The sequence below is a fragment of the Cydia strobilella genome, chromosome 1 (assembly GCF_947568885.1).
Source record: "Cydia strobilella chromosome 1, ilCydStro3.1, whole genome shotgun sequence".
Classification (NCBI taxonomy): domain Eukaryota; kingdom Metazoa; phylum Arthropoda; class Insecta; order Lepidoptera; family Tortricidae; genus Cydia; species Cydia strobilella.
In genome coordinates this window covers 21,786,533-21,810,436 of record NC_086041.1, presented here as the reverse complement: position 1 = coordinate 21,810,436, position 23,904 = coordinate 21,786,533, and the positions used below count along the sequence as shown (strand labels likewise).

Sequence of the window (23,904 nt, the reverse complement as noted above, 5' to 3'; positions counted from 1 at the left end):
AGATTAGTATGGCTCTCAAACAGCTTAAGAATGGCAAAGCCCCAGGTGATGACGGAATTACGGCCGAACTCCTGAAGGCGGGTGGTAAACCAGTCCTTAAGGCCCTTCAGACGCTGTTTAGTTCCGTCATGCGCGAGGGAAAAACGCCGCAAGCGTGGAACAGAAGTGTGGTGGTGCTCTTCTTGAAAAAAGGTGATAACACCTTGCTGAAGAATTATAGACCCATCTCACTTCTGAGCCATGTTTACAAGCTGTTTTCGAGAGTCATCACGAACCGTCTCGCACGCAGGTTTGACGACTTCCAGCCTCCCGAACAAGCAGGTTTCCGTAAAGGCTATAGTACCGTAGACCACATACATGCGTTGCGGCAGGTTATACAGAAGACTGAGGAGTATAACCTCCCCCTTTGCTTTGCATTTGTGGACTACGAGAAAGCCTTCGATTCGATCGAGACTTGGGCTGTGCTGCAGTCTCTCCAAAGGTGCCAAATTGACTACCGGTATATCGAAGTGCTGAAGTGTTTGTACGAAAACGCCACCATGTCCGTCCGACTACAGGGCCAGAGCTCGAAGCCTATTCCATTGCAGCGGGGAGTCATACAAGGAGATGTAATCTCCCCAAAGCTGTTCACCGCTGCATTGGAGGATGCCTTCAAGGTTCTGGACTGGAAAGGACGAGGCATCAATGTAAATGGCGAGTACATCACTCACCTTCGGTTTGCCGATGATATCGTAGTCATGGCTGAGACCATGGAGGACCTCAGTGCGTTGCTCGCTGATCTCAGCAGAGTATCTGAACGAGTTGGTCTGAAAATGAACATGGACAAGACGAAGATCATGTCTAACGTCCATGTTGTGCCAACTCCCGTATTAATCGGAGGCTCTGCGCTCGAAGTTGTTGACGATTATGTATACCTAGGACAAACAGTCCAGTTAGGTAGGTCCAACTTCGAGAAAGAGGTCACTCGTCGAATCCGACTCGGTTGGGCAGCATTCGGGAAGCTCCACAGTATCTTTTCGTCCAAATTGCCGCAGTGTCTTAAGTCAAAAGTCTTTGACCAGTGTGTGTTGCCAATGATGACATACGGATCTGAGACGTGGGCGCTAACAATGGGCCTCATAAGAAGGCTCAAGGTCACGCAAAGGGCAATGGAGAGAGCTATGCTCGGGGTTTCTCTGCGTGATAGAGTCAGAAATGATGATATCCGCAGTAGAACTAGGGTCACCGACATAGCTCGCAGAATTGCAAACCTTAAGTGGCAGTGGGCGGGGCACATTGCTCGCAGAACTGATGGCCGGTGGGGCCGGAAGGATCTGGAGTGGCGTCCGCGTACCGGAAAACGAACTGCCGGTAGGCCTCCAACGAGATGGAGCGACGACCTGGTGAAGGTCGCGGGAATTCGGTGGTTGCGAGCGGCACAGGATCGGTCGGAGTGGCGAGCCTTGGGGGAGGCCTATGTCCAGCAGTGGACGTCTATCGGCTGACATGATGAATTATTGTAACTATAGTTTGTCAAAGGACTGTCTCATTTCAAACATAGATAGAGAGAATCATAGCACCCAAAAGAAAAAAATGATATATTAGTTTTTTTGTTCTTATTTACTGACAGTTTGGTATGACCAACTATAGCACAGGGCGGACACGCCATACATCAAAACCTCATCAAAACTAGCATGGAGACTGTATAAAGGAGCCAAATCTCTATGTATGAAAAGTGTCCATCAAAAAACAGTAATTAGGCGGCGCCACCATACACCGAAATACTACCAAAAACAACCTACGTAATTTGGTCGGGTTATTTGTTGCCTTATATGGTTCATGTTATACTCATGTCCCAGAGCCTAACTAGCGCCACCGGAGAGATTAGGAACTATTATTTAAAGCTTAACGCGGTCACTTTTACAACAATTCTGCCATAAGAGATTGCGATCCTTTCTATACCATCCATAAAAACTAGCTTGCTTTTACATGTGTGAATGGCACGTTTGTACACGCGTCTTTGTGTGCGTAAGCTGCTTAGGGCTGCCACTTAGATGTTTTTGAGTTCACCGAGCGTTGTCGTAATACTCGTAATGTAAATATGTAACTAAGGAATAGAAATATTTTTATTCCGTAATTAAAGAAACCATTTTTAAGTTCGCAAAATTTACATTACGCGGTTCTATTCTTCCGATTTATGCCCGTCATATTTATGAGAATACAGCGCAGCGTTCATATTTCCAATCTTGGTTTGAGTTCCTCGGATTATTTGCACAAAATGTGAAAGAAAAGTACATGCTGTATTTACAGTACAATGCTCTTAATTGAAAACTAAAAGTGTAACATTTAATAAATATACCTATTTCCAAGAAGTAACAACATGCCTTGAAAGCGGAATTATTATAAATAGGTATTTGCATTATTGTTTTTATTAATTTAAACGACTATATATAGATATTATATTTTTTTGATATGATAAAAGTGTAACAAAAAACACAATATTTACACGTAGGTATAAGTATTATTAAATTCATATAAAATAAAATAAAAACTTCTTTATTTCTCCAATTTGATAGGCACCCATACAATACATCGGCATTTTGAACGTTCCGTCTTCGCGTGACCGCGTCGCCACGCGTCGCTAACCGAACCGAACTGAGCGGCCGGCGAAAAGCCAGCAATCTGGTGTCGCGGGGCGAGGTAATTCGAGTCGGGGCGGGGCTGTGCGTGGCCGTTCTGTATGATAATACTATTACTTATTCTGTGACTATACCTATAGTTTGTCAAGGGACTGTCTCATTTCGGGCGTAGACGGAGAGTCATACTGTCTTTATCTTGCACTGGTGCTGGCGCCAAGAAGAAGGGGATGAGTGTAGTTTTTTTGTTTCCATTTACTGACAAGATTTGCTTGACCAACTATTCATACTAATCCATACTTATCCATACTTAATATTATAAATGCGAAAGTCTGTCTGTCTGTCTGACTGTCTGTGTGTTACCTCTAAAAGCTTAAACCGCTGAACGGATTTAGTTGAAATTTGGTATACAGATAGTTTGAGTCCCGGGGAGGGACATAGGATACTTTTTATCCCAAAACTCACCCCTCAAGGGGGTGAAAAGGGGGGTGGAAATTTGTATGGGGAATCAATAACCGCTGAACCGATTTAGATGAAACTTGGTATGGGGATAGTTTGAGCTATGGGAAATGATATAGAATAATTTTTATCCCCGAAATCATCCCTTAAGGGTGTAAAAAATGGGGTGGAAATGTATAGTGTGGACCAATTTGGGGGTGAAAACGGATGGATTAAAAAGCAGATTTGTTTAAGAATTAAGGTACCCAAATTACTAATTCCACGCAGACGAAGTCGCGGGCAAAAGCTAGTATAATATAAAATTAGCTCCTGTTTACGGTTTGGACACGCCAGTAAAGTAAGGGAGTTCAATGCGGACCTCAATTGACGGCTAGCTGAATGTCAAGAATAAATAAAAAATTGCAAAATCAAAACCATTGGTTTGGATTGGAGGTGGCGGCCAGGCCAGACGTCAGCAGTGCGTGTTTAGTTTGACTTGTTTAAAATTCTTTTGTTTTTTTAAAGACGACTAAACTATTACCGTTATGTTATAAACATAAAAGAAATATATAGTCTAGTGTTTACATATTTATTCATTATTGTGTGTAGTCACAAAATAAAGAAAAAAAATATGTTTATTTTGTAACAAGCAATCTTGTTACAAAATAATTAACGTCACATTTTAAGAATGACGCTAACTATGACAAGAAAAGTTTGCGAGGTTCAAGCAGAAACCGTGCAGTTTATGTCCCTAGAAAAAGTAAGTCACATCAAACGATTTTTTTTCTTATAAACATCTTTCTTATTTGTGCCTTGAGTAGCGAACTTTCTTGTTTTTTTATTATTAGGTTTCGCTAGGACATTTTTGACCTACATTGTTGTGTGTCCCTTTTGTATAAATGTTAAGAAAGTAGGCATGGAACCAAAGGATTTTTTAGGTGCTTGTTCCTAAAACATTTATCTTGGGAAGGGTTACAAGTGAAAAATTCCTAGCCTTTATAGTTTATTTTTAATTAATTTTGTTTAGGCAGAAGATGAACATAGACAAGATGGGGATTACAGTTCAGGCTCCACTCTTCTTCGACGAGGCAAGAAGCTGGAAGACAACAATAATTTAACCAAAGAAGACATAGAATATGTGAAATACCGCCAGTTGCTCAAGTACGAACAGGCTCCAGAGTATCTCCAGCATAATCCTTACATAAGAGATGGATATAGGAAGCTACTACCTACTAAACTATGTTGGGAGAGGTAAGATTTTATTCAGCGTTTTATATAAATTTATCTGGTTTTTTGCACAGACTTAAGACTCAGCAGCACACTTTAAGTTTGAGACACTTTAGTTTGACAAAGTTTTATTTTATTGCAATGATGCCACCAGTGATTAAAACTGCCTGCTTATGTTAGTACTGTATACATTACAATACAATACAATTAGCCTTTAATCACTGACTCATTTAAAGTTTTGTTTAGTTTCTTTATAATTGATTTTTAGTTTTCACTAGTCAGGTTGTCGGGGTTTCTGACAAAAGCCTTGTCTAAAGCTTTACAGTCATCTCTGTTTCGAGCAATTCTTATCCACTTTGATGGTAAATCGTCCTCCCATCTAATTTTCGGGTGTCCCCGGTTAGTACTGTACTGATTGATTCCAAATTCAAATGTATCGTTAACACCTTCGCTGCGGCAGGAAAAATTGAACACCACAAGTGATATTCTAATTCGCAACCAAAAGACACACTTCCAAGAAGTTAGGATTTGAATGTAGCATAATGTGCCCAATTCTTGCTTTAATTACATATTTTCTAATTATAATTGACATTATTCATTATAAGGATGCAGATTAATTTCTCATTCGATGCAGTTATTCCTAAATCACTTCTAAACAAAGTCTAAACACGATTTTTTACATATTTATTCTTGAAGTATGAATGTTTGGTACCATGACCTAATTTTGATTCCTCATTATGTAAGTAGTAGGCAGGTATGTAATGTTACATACCTGCCTGTGTCTACTTATATTTTATAATGTTAACTTGTTAAGTACCGTTAACATATTTTGGCGCGATTTTCACTAACGCCTTACATTCTCGGGAGTCGGGAGAGGTTTCCGTATTCATATGTACAACATAAAATATGCATGTAATTCAAGTCGGGTCTACCAGGTACCGTTGATGTATGGCTGTAACTTTATTTAATACGGCTTGAACAGTCTGCCATGTACATTGACACTTCACGTCAAAGCAAGTGTTGCCCTTTACAACTCACATACGTTTTCTTATGCATTGTAGGGTCTGCCATCTTGTGGGCTACATTGGAAGCTTAAACATGACATTTACATTTCGCGCCAATAAACAGGGGGCTCCTGTGCTGCCCCTACAGTTCATGCACGTTCCCTATAGAACAAGCTGTAAAAACTGAATATACATATATTACATACCTACATACTTAGTAGAATTTTTTCAAAAAGATTTAATAATTAAGTGTTACTTTCACTTATCTATATACCGGCAGCAGTGTTTACCAGACTGGAATAATACGTTTACAATTGCATAAATAATTGTGTTAGTGTAGAGCAATATTTCTTCGTGTAGAAAATTTATTCTGTTTTCCTAATATTATTGGTATCTTAGGTTTGTAAATGATATTTTATAGTTTATATATTACCTATTTCATTACCTATTTACGTGTTTTCGATGAACCTGTCTATAAAGGGGTCTTGCATTAGTTGCATAAAGTTTAGCTTGGACAGGATCTAGACCGTCTAAAGTCTTGGAATGAAACAGGCTGTAAAAAACCGACTAGCTATAGCTATACGGTCTATTACCTACCTGGTTGGGCCGGTTGCTAAAAAATACTTCGTTAGACTGATACATATTCTACCCGAAAATATCCGCACAACTACTTGTCCAATCGCCTTTATTAAGTGGTGGTGGTGGTCGTATAATAGCTCGATCGCTTTTGTCCGTCAGGGTTTATTACAGTAAGTAGGTACGGGACGGAGGAATGCTGTAAGACATACCTACCCAAAACCATAGACATATATATTACTTCGTAAAGACCGGCCTTACGAGCACTACGAATGGGGCCGATACATTGGAGTCAAAATCGCATTAAGAGATACATCCTATCGTTTCTCACGTATAGCGGCGTCCCTCTTGTTAGTCACTAAATTTAGCAAAGTGTAATAAGCCCTTAAGGCCGGTCTATACGAAGTAATATATATGTCTATGCCTAAAACACGTGTGGCTCCAGTGTGACCAGATTCTATGATGAAATAGAACTTTTCTCATTATTATTTATCTCCACGGGACTTAATCGCGTAAAATAGTTTTAAAATGTACCTCCGACGTTTCGAGGACGGCGTTGTCCCCGTGGTCTCGGAGAAGACTGGCTAAAGTTGACATCAACATCTTCTAGGCGCGCGAGTTTTTCGAACTACCCGCACTTGGTCTTGTTTATTAACTTGAACGTTTTGCGCACTAGGGATGCTACCGGGTCGACACACAACACTCACAATATTCGATTTTTCAACTTTCGATATTTGGTTTCGCTTACACTTACTAATGACTGGGTTCCATGTGGATGAGATCTTAAAACCTTCGTCTCGATTGAAATTTCTATGTTTCTTGATTTCAATGGCTTCACGGATTTTTCTACTATAAAACCCACGATCTGTAGAAAGTATTCTAGGGTTGTGAAGCTCAATCCAGTGGTTTGGCCCTGACTCTAAAATACTCTAAAAGAATCTAAATAATAATGAGTAAAAATCGTGAAAGTTTAAATCAGTGTAGAACTTTTCTGTCGATTCAGTTTGTGGATTTTTTTCAAAATGCGGAAATTTTCAATTATAAAGGACTTCAGCATTAGCACAGAATAAGTAATAGTATTATCATACAGCACGGCCACGCACCGCCCCGCCCCGACTCGAATTACCTCGCCCCGCGACAGCAGATTGACGGCCGTTTGCCGGCCGCTCAGTACTATTTTTAAGCAACTTACTCACACAATGACGCATGCCGCGTGCACAGACGTGCCGTTCACATATAGAAACGCAAGTAATTTTGCATGTATAGCGTGTCCGCCCTGTGGCATCAGCATCAATAGGGTGTATGGCGCTTAAGACCATTGTTAGTTCACTGTGCTTATGTCTCAACGAACTAAGTATTTTTCACTTTTACAAAGCTTATCGCGAGGTCTACAGCTGATCCAGTAGGTATATTTAATATGTCTGCATGTGTCTCACGGAAGTTTCTTTAATCAAAATACCTAAACGCGACTAAGGCCTAAAGATTAGCATTAGGATTAGGACGCTTTTCATGTTCTAAAACTAAAAAGCGCACGCTACTGATAGAACGCTTGTTGCAGTATATTCTGGTGGACTAACGAAACGATGAACATTTGGACTCACTTGTTCGGTTTCTTCCTGGTGTTCGGGCTGACGATCAACGATCTGGTCATCATCAACATCCACGCCACCTTCACAGACAAAGTGGTTGCTGCTATACTTCTCTCATGTTTCATGGTATGTAAGTTATTACGTGTTTTTTTTCTGTGTGGGTGTTTTTTAGGGTTCCTTCCCCCAAACGAAAAAGCGGAACCCTTATAGAATCACTTTGTTGTCTCAACTGGACAACCATAAATTAGACTTGACAACAAGCTCTAATTTCTGGTAAGCAGATAGGCCTAACGCCATTTTGATTATACGATACTCCCGGCGTATCGAGTATCACAATCGCGAAGCAACGCGATTTCGGGGTTGGTCCCATAGTAAAAGTTGCTCAGTATAATCCCAAAACCTCACTGGCAACGGGAATGTACTTATTTTTTTGCCACCGTGTATATGACCATACATTATTTCCGACGAAGAAGACATATGTATGTCATGCAACTCGAGAGTTGAAGGCTTAAAGGCCATAAGCAAAGTCATATAAAGGCCAGTTTTACCAACCACAGTTAACAGATTGATCAAAGTCACGCAGCAGAGATGTATGAGACTTCCCGTACATTAAAATTTAGCGAACGCTTTTGTTTATTTCGTTTCGTTTAATAAATAATTAAAATATGCGGATATTATTTCGATGTTACATATATTATAAAAGTGTAATAAAAGTTCAAAGTGATAAAACATCGGATTAGCATTACTTTTAAATAAGATTGGAATTCATAAATCAAATTTATTCGTACTCTACTTTGCAATATGCCACCGACACTGATATATTACCTATTAAAAAAAATATATTCTGTGTATATCATCAGGCGCGTCAGGTTTACAGTATCCTTAGCGTATTTAAATCGAGAAACTTAAGTGCATTTAATGTTTGAACCCTACATACGGACAAATCTTGGTTGTAAACAGTGCATAGTGTGAAGTGTTCTACATTTTATTAATCAATTTAATCATCCATTAGAGATTTATGTTTGGAACTGGTAAGCTCACCATTTTTATCTACAAATAATCTATGTTAAATTAATTAAGGATTATCTTTAACTTACATAAGTCAAGTTAGAATACCGATTTCAATTTCTTTCTTCTTAAGTCTCAAGTTATCTTAATATTGTAGATACCTACAAGAAGTATAAAATAAACCTACAAGGTATCTACAAGACAGTATTAATGTTCTATTTAACACTTAGTTTAGTAGCTCTTAAGACTGGTATGAACTGATACTTAAACTTGTCCTAAAGTTTGTGCCAATTTGTCCCTAATATTGTCTTGAGGACTATCTACAAGATATCTTGAGGGACGAAATGGTCTTAGCCAAGACAACACTCCAGATTCGTGATTTCGACTTCTAGATATCTACAATACTTAGTTTAGTATAGGCATTGCTACTTGGGCAGTTACCTACCTCAATGTATTTTTTGTAATTAATGTAATTTAATGTAATGTAAATTAATGTAATGTAATTTTTGTAGTTTTTGTTTAATGTTATCGTGTTAATGTTTGTGTTTTGTTTAATGTTTGTATTATGTATTATGTACAACTTATGAGTCACAGATACTCGAAATAAATTAATTTTAATTTTAATTTTTAATTTTAACTGTGACAGACGATTTGGTGCAACCGATCCTAAGTACTTGTCATTATCCAAGACATGTTAGCTTTCTAGAATCTATTAACGAATATTTTATAAGGTCTCTTCTTCTTCCTGCCCTTATCCCACGTTCTGTGGGGTCGGCACAACATGTTTTATTCTTCCATTCTCTTCTATCTTTCGTCACCTCAGCACTCACTCCTTTCTTTCTCATAAATCTTGTGAAAGAGGATCACACAATCCATCCATTGTTTTTTGGGTCTACCATCCCCTCTCCGTCCATCAACATTCATCCCTAACATTCTTTTGCCTATATGGCATTCATCCCTCCTCATTACATGCCCATACCACGCTAACCTACTACTTTTTATCTTCTCCGTTACCGGTGGTACTTTCAAACTTCCGCTTCCCCTTATATACTCATTCTTAATCCGATCCTTTCTCGTCACTCCACACATTATTTTCCTCTCAACATTCTCATTTCCGCTGCGTGCACTCTTCTTTCATCCGCCACTTTCGTCGCCCAGCATTCTGATCCATACATTACAACAGGTCTCACGATCGTCCTGTAGACTTTCCCCTTAAGTTTAAGAGGCATTCGTGGATCGCAAGTTTCAGAGACCTGTCGCCATTTCATCCATCCCGCATTACCTATCTAAGACTTGCTAAAACCTATAATGTGGTGTGACGTTTAAATTATGGATATTGTTCATGATCCATGTTGTTGAAGGCCTTCCTCGTTTAACTATTTACCTACATGCGCTTTATTACATGTGTTTATCGTTTCCAGAATCTTTATATATACCGTTATTATGATAGTGAAAGTAAAATTTTGCGCACTTTAAGTATGGGGCTATTATTTAGAAACCGTACAACACTTGCCATACATTCCTAAAAAATAACAATGCAAAAACCGACTTTATGTCTTTATAATAAAGTCTTTAAATTCGTAATAAAATTTTAGTAAGGTATCAGCAGACATTGATGAGACGTTTAACTGTCTGTAACGGTGTAACGAAAAGATTAGATGGTAAAAGCTAGTTATACGGTGCGAACCTATTTACCTAATGAAACTTATTAGGTCACACAGATGTTAAAGAAACGTGCTAAGAAAACTAAGAGCAAGCCGAAATGATTGAAACTTTTAGTGTGTTCTCTCGTAACTATTTCTCGTACTTTGGTAAGGGTAGGTATGATATGACAGCATGATTGCTGAGTGACGTTTTGAACGGCATAGTGTAAATTGTGGTGAAAATATAGCAGGTGTATTTTTATAGTTGATACGTATATTAATTTCCTATGAGTTACAAGCAATCATGTACCTATGCGGCTCTATGAGTAAGTACCTAATTGAGTACGAACGATAAAAAATCCTTGGACATTTGAAGGTCTTCGTTCCGTTAGTTTTGGCTGTGTGCCGATAGATACGGACGGAACTGCTTGCGTCTTTATTTGTTGCATAATATACCGCAGTACCCATGGATTAGGTATTATTAGAACCCAAACATTTGCGATATCGACAAGACAAATTATGTTTAATTACTCACGAGGATTTGAAGTTGGTTTGGAACATATTTAATAAATTGGCTTCGGAGTAAAACTAGGAGAACCTGTAAACTAAACAGTATACGATAGGTACCTATTAACCTACCTCACCTTAAATACACAAAGCAAGAGAATTATAATACATACATTCTAATTCCTCTTATTTCCAATTGTGTTCGTATGTACCACATCGTAAAGTTTCTTGAAATTTTCGTTCCCAGTGCGCAAAGTTATGGGCTCACGTTGCGTAGGCTATAATTTCTTTGGCGCGCAGATATTACGAAATATGAGCTATCCGCGCGTTGGTCCAGCGCTCGAAAGCCGAGATGCGACCTGCTTTTCTCGAGAGAAAGTATTCGACCGGAGACATGACGATTAAAAAAAAAAAACAACGCAGTCAAGACAGGGCGTTTCTAATTTTGTTTTATTTATAAAGCAAATGTCATTTGCATTACAATAAAATACATTTCTTCCTCTCTCCTTCTTAGGTGTTCATAAAACCTTGAATTGTACAATCATTATGTATCAATTAGATTGTCAACCGATATGATGGATATTTGTAGGGAGTTTTTGTTTATTTTTGTTGACGATAAATTATAAGTTACGTTTACATTATTACATTACCTAATTTGACCTCAATTTTATTATTCGGCGACACAGTTAACAATGTAACTTTAGGTACCCTAAACCCAGGTAACTATAGTCCTTAAGTACAACTATGGTCCAGTTTTTAACGTTGATTCTTAACGAGCCTTTATGATTTGTACTCGTTACATTTATTTTGGAGCTTTCTATATTATATACTCAACATAATTTGAAAAATACTTATACATATTCTACTGAACTTGAATTTGGACCATAGTTGTAAGTTGTGGAATAAAGTTACCTGATTCTGCGGTACTTATGAACGAGGGGAGGTACAAATATTCGCGGAATGAAGTAGAAGGTGGTAAACTGGCACAAAACCTCTTTGCTTATCTGGTATAATATATATATACTCTCTGGAAAAAAAAATATGAATGTCAATTTAAAACCGTCATTTGTTTTAAAGATATCGCCCTTCAAACAAATTATTTCGGAATAAACGTGTGACTATGAAGCAAATTGAATATAAAATTTCTGCTTTAAATAAGCCTTATTTTGAAAAACTTTATATAACATTTTTTATTTCTTACATCATTTTCAACAGAAAAGCATTTTTTTAAATAGGGTTTTAAAAAAAAATGCGAATGTCCATTTTTTTGTCATTTCGATCCACTGTGCTACGGCCCGGATCCGGCCCCCAGCGATTATTATTTGTTCCCAAATTTGAAAAAAGAACTACGAGGAGAAAAAAATTATGACGATTAAGAAGTGAAGGAGGCTATTTCGTCTCATTTTGAGGGCAAAGATAAAAAACATTTTTTTCATGGTCTACATAAATGAATTAGTCGATCTGAAAAATGCATTAAACTCGAGGGTGAATATATTGAAAAAGAAAAATACTTCTATTGTTTTATTTAATTTGAAAATACTTCATTCCGCGAATATTTGTACCTCCCCGCGTATGTGTACATACATACATCAAACGATCTCTGGCTTGCCCAACTGCAAATTCCTCCGTAACTGTATGTAAATCGGAAATACCTAAATCACCTAAATGTGCTGTTTTATTTTCCAATTGGATTTGGAGAAAAATCCTATTGTTAATTGGCAAAGCGACTAATATAGATCTGATAATCTGACATAGGTAGAGATTTAATTAGAAATCAATCTTTCTTCTCAACAACCGACAATGTGGCACATTTTGTCCAAAGCTGACTATTTTGCTAATGCTATAGGTACCTAACTTGTTTTGTCCAAATGATACGAGCAAGGTTTTGAGCATGAAAACTTTCGCCTGTGCTTTGTGTCTGGAGGAGACAAGTGTATACTTTCACTACCACTAGATCTCACACACTTCACCTCCGAACGCAAAAGATACATGCGTACCTATGATAAATAGATTTGATCTCGCATATTACCTCGAATAATGCATATTTTCACTTATTACATCCATATCATGTTGGAGTATATCCGTATGCAGTTGCTAAATATCTGGACTATGTACCACCATGTAGGTCCTGCCTGCCTCAGGCCGATACGATGTTCTATAGGAGAGGCCTTAGCACCCTGTGGAAAACCGCACAAACAAATGACGAAATATTCGGCGGGAGCACAATAATTACTAGAGATTATTTTAGAATTAACAAAAAATATTTTATTGATGTATATAGAAAAATACCACCAAGTGGATGCCGCAAACGAAGCGCGGACGTGGCAGGCCCAGACCCAGACGGAGATGGCGGGACGACTTAGACACCTTCATCAGAAACTGGCTGGAAAAACCACAACAGCGGGAGTTGTGGAGATCAAGGGGAGAGGCCTTTGCCCAGCAGTGGGACACTAACGGGCTGTTAATTATTTTTATAGAAAAATATTTCTAAGTAATAATAGGTCAAATCTATTATTTTAATAATATTTGAGTATACCTGATGAAACATTCTGTATAGTGTATAGGTATAATACCTATTGTATCGTATTCATCGACTGAAATATAATGCAGACTCGAATTACTCGAATGCTATGCCCTCTATTCATTTTAGCAATGTTATAGCAACAGGAATCGTTGACACAAAGGTTATAGAGAAATTGAAACTGTGAGTACATTTGGAATCGTAACCTATATCGGTTATGGGTATATGTCGACCGCTCGGCTGCCAGGATCCTGAAGTCAATGACCCTTTAGACCATTTTTAGAAAGAGCTAATAACATAAGTACCTATACTTTTAATTCATTACGCTCAATAAAGAGCCAAACAAATAAATAAATAAAAATCTTGGATGATTTGTATATTTAGAAATGCATATTTTAATCATGATGCAGTAGAAAACAAGCACTTCTATTTTCTAGGTTGGTAGTGCAAGCTACGATCGATAGGATTTAATTATTTTTAACATTATATAGAAGATATTCACAGTCACTTGGTATGTATTTTGGAATAATCCATTCAGTCATTTTAAATTTAGAGCAGTTCAAAGTCACCTGTAGATTGTGAAATTTTTGAACGTTTGCTAATAATTTATTAGACCAAGTAGTGAAAATGTTACAGTATGTTATATATTTGTGATCTACTCACAAAGCTCTTTCATCTGGTACCCCACATGGGATGTTTTAAAAAAAAGTAAAAAACTTTGTACTGCCGACTTTATGACATCACAGCAACTACCCCCACCACTTTAGCGCTTGTCATCTCATATATTTGTATTTAGGACATCATACTGAATGTACTAATACCAAATATACCCATGTCCGGAGACGACATGAGCGAAAACTAAGTTAAAGCCTGTTCGGCCACCCTACTACATGACCCGGTTCAGAATTTACATTAATGAGTGGCATTTTAATTTCCAGGTGTGCATGGCGCTGTCAGCGCTGTACCACACGTTCTCATGTTGCTCGGAGTGCGACTACAACACGTTCCTGATGTACGACCTGTTCGGCATAGCGCTGTCGCTGCTCGCCATATACACCTCCGGCGTGTACTACGCGTTCTGGTGCCACCATGTAAGTGTAATCAGGTTTGCATGGTTCAGTCATGTACACCCAGCCGCAAAACTGCATGGCCACTATGAATGGAATTCATTCAACGCGCTCCTGATGTACGACCTCTTCGATATCGTGCTGTTCCTGCTCGCCATAGGTATATGCAGTAATATACACACCCTGCGTATACGTACTGCCTACTTAATACGCTTCTGGTTCCAATGTATGTATATATTTACCAGACCGATGTTGCCAGGTGTGCATAGACTAGGCTTATACTCAGGCGCGGATCCAGCTCTCAAAAAAGGTTGTGGTCACAGCCACCCGAAAACAGAAAATCGGCCAAGTGCGACTCTAAGTTCGCTCATAAAGCAATTATGAGTCATGAATGACTTTTGAATTTGATTACCTATTTCCTTTTTCCTGCGCATCAGGACTTTGGCTTTGAATTAATTCAGAGCTGATTTCGTCCAATTAAATAGTCAGTTTTGATTAAATTCCAAATCAATTTCAATCAATCTTTTTTTTTGTTTCCTATACTAGCCACAGCTATATAGTAAGCCAATAGGGACACTAAACTGGGCGGTGTCTTGACGGTGTCTTGGAAATTGACCAGCAAGTGACATGCACCAGGCGAGACTTAATTTACAACTACTGAACCGATTTGATGAAATTTCGGCTACTTCAAATGATATCAAATTAAATTAAACGCTAGTATACATTTTACATTAAATAACTTTATTTACAGTTAGATGCTAAACCGAACCGCATTCTACTCTACTTTGAAATGAATCTTAAATGTAGGTATACGAATTTGGTAAGCAATTATGTTTTCTGTAAATTATTTCCCATTTTGAGTAATTTGAAAATAGGATGTTGAATTTTATCTTTAAAAAGTTATTACCATGTTTTGCACCAATCATAGAGGTATGATTGGCGGGTAGTCGGGTAGTCTATTTTTTTTCATAACAAAACTTCTAAGATCTTCATAAATATCCTTTGACATCCATCAAGTTATTATACGTACATGAACTAAAAATAGATAATTAGTTTAATTTTTTTTACTTAAATAGAAATTAAAGATAATGATCATGACTGATGATTAGTAATATAACTACTCCTTTTTAACCAATATAATTCAGACAAGTTGGTTTAAGTAGGAACTTTAAAAAAAAAATATAGGATTTTTTTATGTAAATAGGTATAGTGCTACAACACTATACCTATTTACATTCCTATAAAATTTTATTATTAATTTGTTTTGTTATTGTAACGCGTCTTATAATAAACAGCAATTCTCTCAAATCTTAAATCTAGTAATTATTGCAGAAATAAATACTACGTGCAAAAATTAATCAGTGGTCTGCTTCATACATATTTATTTGCAATGATTCAGTTTTGCACCACTCTCTTTGTTTACAATAATTTTTTGCAAAAAAATATTTGAGCCAATCTGTTATATACTTATGTATACAGGGAGTCATTCGTATCGAGGTTATGAAAAAGTAAGAATTTTACATTTTAGCCTTTTGCGTAAGTAAATAAATGAATAAATATTATAGGACATTCTTACACAGATTGACTAAGTCCCACGGTAAGCCCAAGGAGGCTAAGTAAAAAATCATAAATGATAGACAGCTAATTTGTGGACTACTTAGTTGTCAGAGCTTTTCATAATCTATAAGTTGCATTAAAAGCAATTAAGTCATGCTAGACTATAATCAATATATATCTATATTTATTTTAAGAACATGTTTAATTCAAAGTAAATTTGATGAATGGTCAAAAAAAATAATAATATATATATCTATTTATTACATTTATTACTAAGGTACTACTTTTGACTCAGTTTTACACCTTTACCTACTTTCCAAAGTCAAATTTGAATAGGCTTAAGAACTTAAGATAAGAAATATTTTATGTTTATACCGTATTTTTATTAGTTAATTAGTACATTTCTAAATAAACGAATGTGCTATACTTCCAAAAAAGTGTACGAACATTTTACGTGACAGCTGTTCCATACAAAAATGAACTGTCATAGGCATCATCATTGGACGCGCGAGGTAACGAGGTATAACTGTGGGAGCACCCAAACGTAAGTTTGAATTTGTTTGAAGTATATACTTAAATTACAAATTCAAGCTTACGTTTCTTTTTTGCGAAAACGTTGATTATTTGATCTATATCTAGGTTCGTATCTTTATGTATATTCAGGAGAGCTAGCCCGGATAACCTTTCCTCTGCCATTGAGGCCCGCAACCAAGATTTTACTCTGCGAAGAGTAGAAAAAGATCTCTCTGCGGTAGCAACGCTAACCGGGAGAGTTGCTAATATTTGTAAAAACATTTTGATGTTAGGGTACAAATCTTAGATAAATAAGTAAGCATAGAGTACTCCATATACCAGTTTCCTTACTTAATATATGTATAGTATGGTAAAGTTTGAAAATTACTAATAATACATAAGTAAATTATGAATCATTTTTAAACTCCCTTGAACCTAATACTTAGTAAACGTAGTTACGCTTAGCTGACTTATTTCCCTATAGTATGAGGTATTCCATTACTACTCAATCGACCACTAAATATGTAGGTAAATTATTTTATATTTGACTAGGTACATAAAGAATCTACCCAATTAAATTTTTTAAATCTAAATGTTCAGTCGAGATAGCATGATATGCCCCATAAATATATACCTATTGCACAGCTGCGTGAGTAGTTGTAGGATTTAATTTTCAAGATATTTACTTAGTCGTTGACTAGAAGACGCCAAAAAACCCCCTTAAGAAAACAAATCACACACAACACGAAATATCATAGGTACAAATAATAAATCGATAAACAATGTAGGTAATGAATATTTTATTGGATAATTTGTAACTTTGTTTTATTATAAAAGTAATATACATAGAGTAGCTTACTTACACGTCGAGAAACAATCAGAGCGATAAATTGCTCTGATTATTTAGGTAAACCCTGGCCGAAATGACCAAAAAACAAAGTTAAAATAAAGTTACAAATTATATATAGAGTAGGGCATTGCATTAGAGCGGTAAAATAGCAATAATTTCATTAAAATAACTTACCATTGTGTCGAAACAACAATCACACTATCACAGCTATTTTACCCTGACTGACATTAACAAAAAACTTTTCAAGAATGGCGGCTTGCCTCGGAACTTTTGGCATTTTGGCGGGAATCTACATGTGCATGCATACAACTCAATACACTCTTGCTTTTAAATTAGTAGATCTGTCTATTGTCTATGGTCTGCGCGAGTGCGCGCTTCCAACCAGGTAGTTATCTCTTTTTTTCTAATACATATTCATGCGCCAAAAAGAAACAGATAATATGTTGTAAAAATGTGACAAAAAGTATCACCATTTTTGTCTATGGCTCTTTGCTGCGTTCCGAATCACGCACGATTCATTGTTTTTATTTTTTATTTTATGAAGGCCTATCGATCTCAATATACCGTGAAAGTGTAAAAAAGGTTGTGGGCATGCCCATCTTGCCCACAACGGTGGATCCGCGCCTGCTTATACTAGGCGTTCTCGGACCGCTCGATACTCGGAGTGCAACTGCAATACCTTCTTGATTGATGTACGATCTTCTAGGCATCACGCTATACGTGAATATGCTCCTGCTCTTGACTTTAACAGGCGCGAATGCGCGTGTTCTTTAAAGAATTAATTTATACGGAAGGCGTCATCCGAGAGATAGGTAATTGTTTTAAAAAAGGGAACTAGTCATCATCTTCCTCGCGTTGTCCCGGCATTTTACCTCGGCTCCATGGGAGCCTGGGGCCGCTTGGCAACTAATCCCAAGAATTGGCGTAGGCACTAGTTTTTACGAAAGCGACTGCCATCTGACCGTCCAACCCAGAGGGGAAACTAGGCCTTGTCGGGATTAGTCCGGTTTCCTCACGATGTTTTCCTTCACCGAAAAGCGACCAAAGCGAAAAAAGGGAACTAGTATAGGAATAAAATACGAGATAATAACATGGAAAGTCGAAATAAAGTGTTACCTAGTTCCTAACATTCAAAATATTAAAATTGATCCCACATGTAAGAAACGATTGGCCGTTGCCTCTAACCGTGACCGTGCGTGGGCCGTAAACTGAACTAGAGCCTAATGATTCCTAACCTCGCCATTGGGACGTGGGGTTGCTTCTTTACGTACCAACAAATATTTTTTTAATTATTTAAGGCACCTACGTGCGTTATACAACTGTATAACACCCTCGTTTTTTTTAAATGTGACAGTGGAAGGATGCTCGAAAGATGGGCGTTGTTTACTTATTCGTTCCTAATCACAGAAAGCCTATACCTATACTACTACATACAGTAGCGGAAAATATGGGTACACTGTCGGTATGAAGTTAAGCTAATTATTCAATATCTGATACCTAATTGTTTCAGCCTGTAATGTACCAGTAACCTATAATGTGCTAATGAGTAACGATAGCACATTCCGTAAGTGTAACTTGACTAACAGTTGTAGAACAATGTGTGCGACGAGGGGTGTCGCAACGATGCGCTTGGCGGTTATGCGGAACAGTGGCAAGGGCCTAGTGGACTATTCATTAATTAGCAGCCGAATTATATATCGACCGGGTTTCACGTATTTACCTATAGATCACCAATATTTATTCCACAATTCGACATGCCTATGATTTAATTTTTTCGTCATACTTACTGGACTTGCCGATTCTCTGAGCATTACGCCGATGGCTGTTGTATTTCTTGAACTGTACAGTACAGTTTTAAACCGAGAAGTTTTATAAAAGTGCTTTGTGTTCAAATCTCCATTCATTCATCGGTATTATTTTTGTTTTAAAAGGATAAAATTTCTGTGTTTGATTTGATTGAATGAGCATCAAATACCTACTAATTACACTTGAGGTTGAAGGTTATGTCCAGTATTTTGGACGTTGTCGAATTAAGGGTTAAATACCACAACCAATCCGTAAAATATCTATGACGATAAGTAGGGAGACTAGAGAAAGCGGCCCGAACAACTAACCCGAGTTTGCTGTCTCACTTGCACATTTTGCCACATTGACGAGATGAAACTTCTTCTTAGTTACGTTTCTAGATACGTCTTAGTTAATGACTTCTTTGATAATCCAATTAAATCAAGATGCAATTCTCTAGTCCAGCGGTCGGCAACAGGAGGCCCGCGGACCGCATGCGGCCCGCGAACCTCTCACTTGCGGCCCGCTACGCGAGCCTCCCTGCCTATTTGTCAATATTACAAACGACAACTTCGTTAACTACTCTGTGGCCCTTGGCTGCTAAAAGGTTGCCGACCGCTGCTCTAGTCTACTCTTTAACCATTTGATTTTTTCTCTGTCAGATTTTCATGTTGCTGTAGTTAGTCTAATGTCCAAAGGTCCATACGTTCCACAACAGTTGACCTTTTTTATGTGCAGGAGCCATAGACCACCTCTACTATTAGACGGAGACTGAGCACAATGGAGGTCACCACCCACACATGAGCGCTCCCTTACTAACTTAGTATGGGAGCGCGATCGCTTTTTTTAGTTGCACGCACAATTACGACCAATATTCGTGTAAATTAAAAATATTTGCATAAATTAAGCTTTAGGGGTGTACCTGGGTTGTTATATGTAGTATAAAATGTTGTAGAATACAACTAACTTGTGCTGCTCTAATCGTAGCATTTTACAAGTAAAATTGCACCTAAATTTGGTGACCTTGTGCGCTATGTAAACGCGTTATAATGCGGTGTCTGTGTAGTCTGTGGCTGGAGCTAAATAAATAGTAGCTGCGACATGAACCCTGTTGATTTTATTATTTCATCCGCAGGAGCTAAAGGCGTTCTACATGGTATCCGTAACGCTGATCTTCGTGGTGGCGATGACGCTGCAGATCCCGCGGCTGAACGTGCCGTACCTCGTGAAGATGTGCGTGTTCATCGGCTGGGCGGCGTACGGGGTGCTGCCCACGCTGCATTGGTGCTACGCCATGGGCGGCTTCGAGAACCCCATGGTGCAGGTTCGTTGAACCCTTGACACCTAATTTCGTAAATGCTAGATTTCGGATTCAGCCTACGTTAAAATAAAAGTAGAAGAACAAGTGAATGTTTTAAGATACCTAGACTTTTTATATGTATATATTTTTAACTATTAGTACTAGATACTTGCCATCATCTGTACCGGTATTTGACCCGCTTTTTTGTTTCTTTCATTAACTCATGATTTAACGTGTTATTGATGATTTTTCTTTCTATTTTCAGATGTTCTTTCCTCGAGTGATAATGATGTACGTTATAAGCGGAACTGCATTCATCATTTACGCATTTAAGGTATAGTTTCTGCATCTGTACTATTATTTATGTATTAGATTTTCTCTGAACACACAAAACATGCATATATACTTTTGCCAGAAAGCAAAAGGCCGATTGTTAACCCTGTCTGGCTAATTGACTAAATATTGGACCTAATGACGCTGGCACTCGGCGTAATGGCTTGCTCATATTGAGGGACTATTACATGCGCGAACATTTTGTACCTCTTTGGTACGGAACCCTAATTAACAGAGTGTGCTTGTACAGTCGACGTCAAAGGTATGTTTACTCTTTTGCACCTTACTTCTTTGTAGAACAAAGAAAAATGTAAACATATCTTCGAGTTGACTGTACTACGTGTGAAAGCATCATGTTAGTATTAGCCCGCATCGCGTCTTTTCTTGCGCCTGTCACAAAAATCGCGCAAATTATTTGCGGCGGCGGCATTGGTGTGGCTTTGGCATAACCCGCGCAATCAACGAGCGATATAAGTGACGACATATTCTTGTAACTAAACTTTTACTTTTCAAAATGCAATATTAATATATTTATTTTTTGTGTAAAATACCCTGCACCTAAATATATCTGGTTTAACCCATAGATTGACTGGTAATCATTAGTACAATAAGTTGGCAACGGCTGAATTTTAGTAACGAGTAGTGATATGGTATGGTGCAGATCCCGGAGCGCTGGTTCCCGGGCCGCGTGGACTACATCGGGCACTCGCACCAGTGGTGGCACGTGCTGGTCCTGGCCGCGCTCTACTACTGGCACAACTCCGGCATGATGTACGTGCAGTACCGCATGAACCACGGCTGCGCCAACACCATGCGGATATTCTGAACTGAACACTATACAACTTCTACAAACATTTACTATTACACACATGGTCAACATTATATGCTCTCTTTATCTCTCTCTCTCTCTCTCTGCTAGTTTCACAGTCTCAGGGAACATAATACTAGTTCTGCCCTGCTCATCGTATGTGCAGTACTTGCATGAAAAACATCGGTTAAATAAAGAACGTATTCAAAGAGAACAAGATAAACAATTACATGACATTTCAAGTGCGATTACTGCAGATCTGCTGCTGATGTTGTTAGCCAGGCAGAGTTGTACTTACATTATTCTTATGAATTGATTTTTTTCTTGTGTGGGCTGTGATCGTATTATAGCCCGATCACTTACATGTATTTGTCATTTTTGATATTACTCGGTAGTTAATTTAAACTTGCAATTAATGTAGCTTTTAAACTTCTGCATCTCCTTCTCATGGTCACCAGATATGCAGATACTTGTAAATTCGTACGCAAGTGTGACAGGGAGGCAACACGTCGAACGTGGTTCGCGGTAGGCCCTAAGGAATTTCCAAGTAAATCGCGTTTGGTGAATTTACGATCAATGGTGATAGTGTTTATGTCAGTACATTCGTATTCTCTTAAATTAAATCTATCTGCAACTAGTGGTTGTTAGATGATGATAATCCGACGCGATAAGAACCGCCGACGCAGTCTGATAAAGTCTTTGGTCTTATAGCCAATGGACAAGCTTACTTATAAATATTTAAATTTACTAGGTCCTTAGGTAACGTATTTATGAGGGCAATATTATCGATAAAATAGAAATAAAATAAAATTAAATGCTCAAGTAAAATATTTTAAACATTCCATGGGACATTCCTGAGGAAAATCCTGAGAACTTTGTGATTTTAAGTGTACTTAAAAGTTATAACACGTAAGTGTATACTGGTGCTGTTATAATTGGATTTGATTAGTAGGTATGTATGAATCTTTTACTTGGTTTAGATTTAAATCACGTCATAATTGTTTACGAGATAAAATGGTTTTTACTTTCAGAAGTCCATATGCAAATACCTATGATTAGTTTTTTTTACTGTATGTTTTCGTTATCTGTGATTGTCCTGTTTTGGTATTATTTATTTTCTTAGTAGGCAATTATTGTTATTTTGGAATGGGGTTATCATAAATTAGTTTATAGATACGTAATAAAATATACAAAATGTATCGGTTTTTTATTACCTACACAGAAATGAGGTTTTTCCTTTTTAAATTGGGCATCAAGATAGGATTCTTTCCACTTGTGAAATCAAAAAGTATACATTATTTTATAAGTAATAATAAACGGAGTAGTTGTTTTGCGTTCGGTGAGTCACTACCAAAGAGTAGTTATAATAGTCACTACATGAACACAAAGAGGATATATGTAATAAGATAGAGCGGTACTGTCATAGTAGATTTTGTAACCACAGTAAATTCACTGCCATCTGTCGACACACCTTAAAACTAAAAATGAAGATTTATAAAAATACGATAAAATGTATTTAAATATGGATAAATGATTTTTTTTATTTGCATTAATTATTTTTATGATTTTGACCCATGTTCTTTCACTGATATGCGTTTAAATTGTTAAATAACAAACGAAACCGTCAACGCCATCTATACGACAGTAGGCCAAAGCTAGTAGCGCCCTCTGATCGAGAATCGAATTATCTTGATTTTCGTGGCACGTTTATTCCTTAGACTGTATCCATCTATTACGGAGTTATATCTATCTTTGCATGAACATAAATAATAAATAAACCTTCCAATTTGAGATAAACAACATTGCGTTTAGTGCCCTCTATCATGCAATAGCAGCATTGTTATGAACTGGAGAGCGTAAGTAATTACTTAGAATTAAGTAAGTTATTCTCTACTCGATCACAGATGGCGCTATAATTAGATTACGGTTCTGTAACTGGTATATTCGGCTTAATGAATCAGGGGGCCGATTTTTCAAGCGCTGGATTTAATCTGTGGAAAACGATGAAATGCTATTTTTGAAATACGAGCAATAGAAATTGGGAATCTACCGGTATTGACCACTCGTTTTCAATTTTATTCGTAGAATTTTAATGCTAAGTAATTTAAAAAAAAAGGTATAAACCTTATCAGTACCTAAGCGTAAATAATTGTATTCCTTAATAATAATATATTATTCCAGAAGGAGATACAAATAATATATTACACACATACACATATTCTCATTATTCTCAATGTGTGTAATCCTCATAGTTCGATTTTTTTGCATTAGAAAAAAGGTAAACAATCTTGACGTGGCTTTTTATTGAAAAATATTGAAAAAAGGTTTTAAAAAATTAGTTTTTATTACTTATGAAAGCAATATATGATTTATATGATATTGATCGTATATGATTTATATATAATTGTAACATATTTATCAAGTGATTTTTTAATAAAAAGACACGTTAAGATCGCTTACCTTCTTTTTAATGCTAAAAAACAGGCCAAGTGCGAGTCGGACTCGCGCACGAAGGGTTCCGTACCATTACGCAAAAAAATGGCAAATAAATCACGTTTGTTGT

General features: G+C 37.3%; 1 protein-coding gene across 1 annotated transcript; it reads left to right on the top strand.

Moving 5' to 3' along the window:
• The first annotated feature begins 3,583 nt into the window (after positions 1-3,583).
• On the top strand, positions 3,584-22,538 carry LOC134741748 (progestin and adipoQ receptor family member 3). Its single transcript, XM_063674644.1, has 7 exons — positions 3,584-3,813; positions 4,081-4,304; positions 7,419-7,575; positions 14,067-14,219; positions 20,036-20,224; positions 20,466-20,534; positions 21,195-22,538. The coding sequence occupies exons 1-7, from the start codon at positions 3,742-3,744 to the stop codon at positions 21,357-21,359; spliced, it is 1,029 nt and encodes a 342-aa protein (XP_063530714.1). The 5' UTR covers positions 3,584-3,741; the 3' UTR covers positions 21,360-22,538.
• The last annotated feature ends 1,366 nt before the right edge of the window (positions 22,539-23,904 follow it).